Here is a 459-nt window from a genome sequence, read left to right as displayed (position 1 = left end):
GTGGGGAGTGTGAGAAGCGGCTGAAAGGTGAGCAGCAGGAAGAGCCGAGATGCACGGATGCAGCCCGGGCTCCAGGTGGCTGCGTTGTTTTGTTGCGCTTTGCCACCGGCGTCCTTGGTCCTGACTCTCATCTTCTCTTCCAGAGGAGGCCGAGCAGGGCCTGGCGACCGGCTCGCTCTCGCGGCGCAAGAAGGCGCTGGCGCTGCGGGAGGAGGGGCCCCGCCGGCGCGCGCACCTGCACATCGGGCTCCCGCATGACTTTCGCCCCGTGTCCTCCATCATCGACGTGGACATCCTGCCCGAGACGCACCGGCGTGTGAGGCTGTACCGGCACGGCTGCCAGAAACCTCTGGGCTTCTACATCCGCGACGGCATGAGCGTGCGGGTGGCACCGCAGGGGCTGGAGAAGGTGCCGGGCATCTTCATCTCGCGCATGGTGCCGGGGGGCCTGGCCGAGAG

At 67.8% G+C, this 459-nt stretch overlaps 1 protein-coding gene across 1 annotated transcript in view; it reads left to right on the top strand.

Moving 5' to 3' along the window:
- Window positions 1-457, top strand: part of PARD6G (par-6 family cell polarity regulator gamma) — a gene marked incomplete at its 3' end in the record, with an annotated part of 64,784 nt that extends 64,327 nt beyond the window's left edge. Inside the window, exon 3 of the mRNA XM_006761941.2 lies at window positions 144-457. Within this exon, the coding sequence (XP_006762004.1) occupies window positions 144-457 (314 nt within the window). The remainder of the gene's footprint in view (window positions 1-143) is intronic.
- Window positions 458-459: the final 2 nt, after the last annotated feature.

The sequence above is a fragment of the Myotis davidii genome, unplaced genomic scaffold (genome assembly GCF_000327345.1).
Source record: "Myotis davidii unplaced genomic scaffold, ASM32734v1 scaffold96, whole genome shotgun sequence".
In the NCBI taxonomy this organism is placed as follows: Eukaryota; Metazoa; Chordata; class Mammalia; order Chiroptera; family Vespertilionidae; genus Myotis; species Myotis davidii.
The sequence above is the reverse complement of the archived record's forward strand: the minus strand, read 5'-3'. Positions and strand labels throughout refer to the sequence as shown.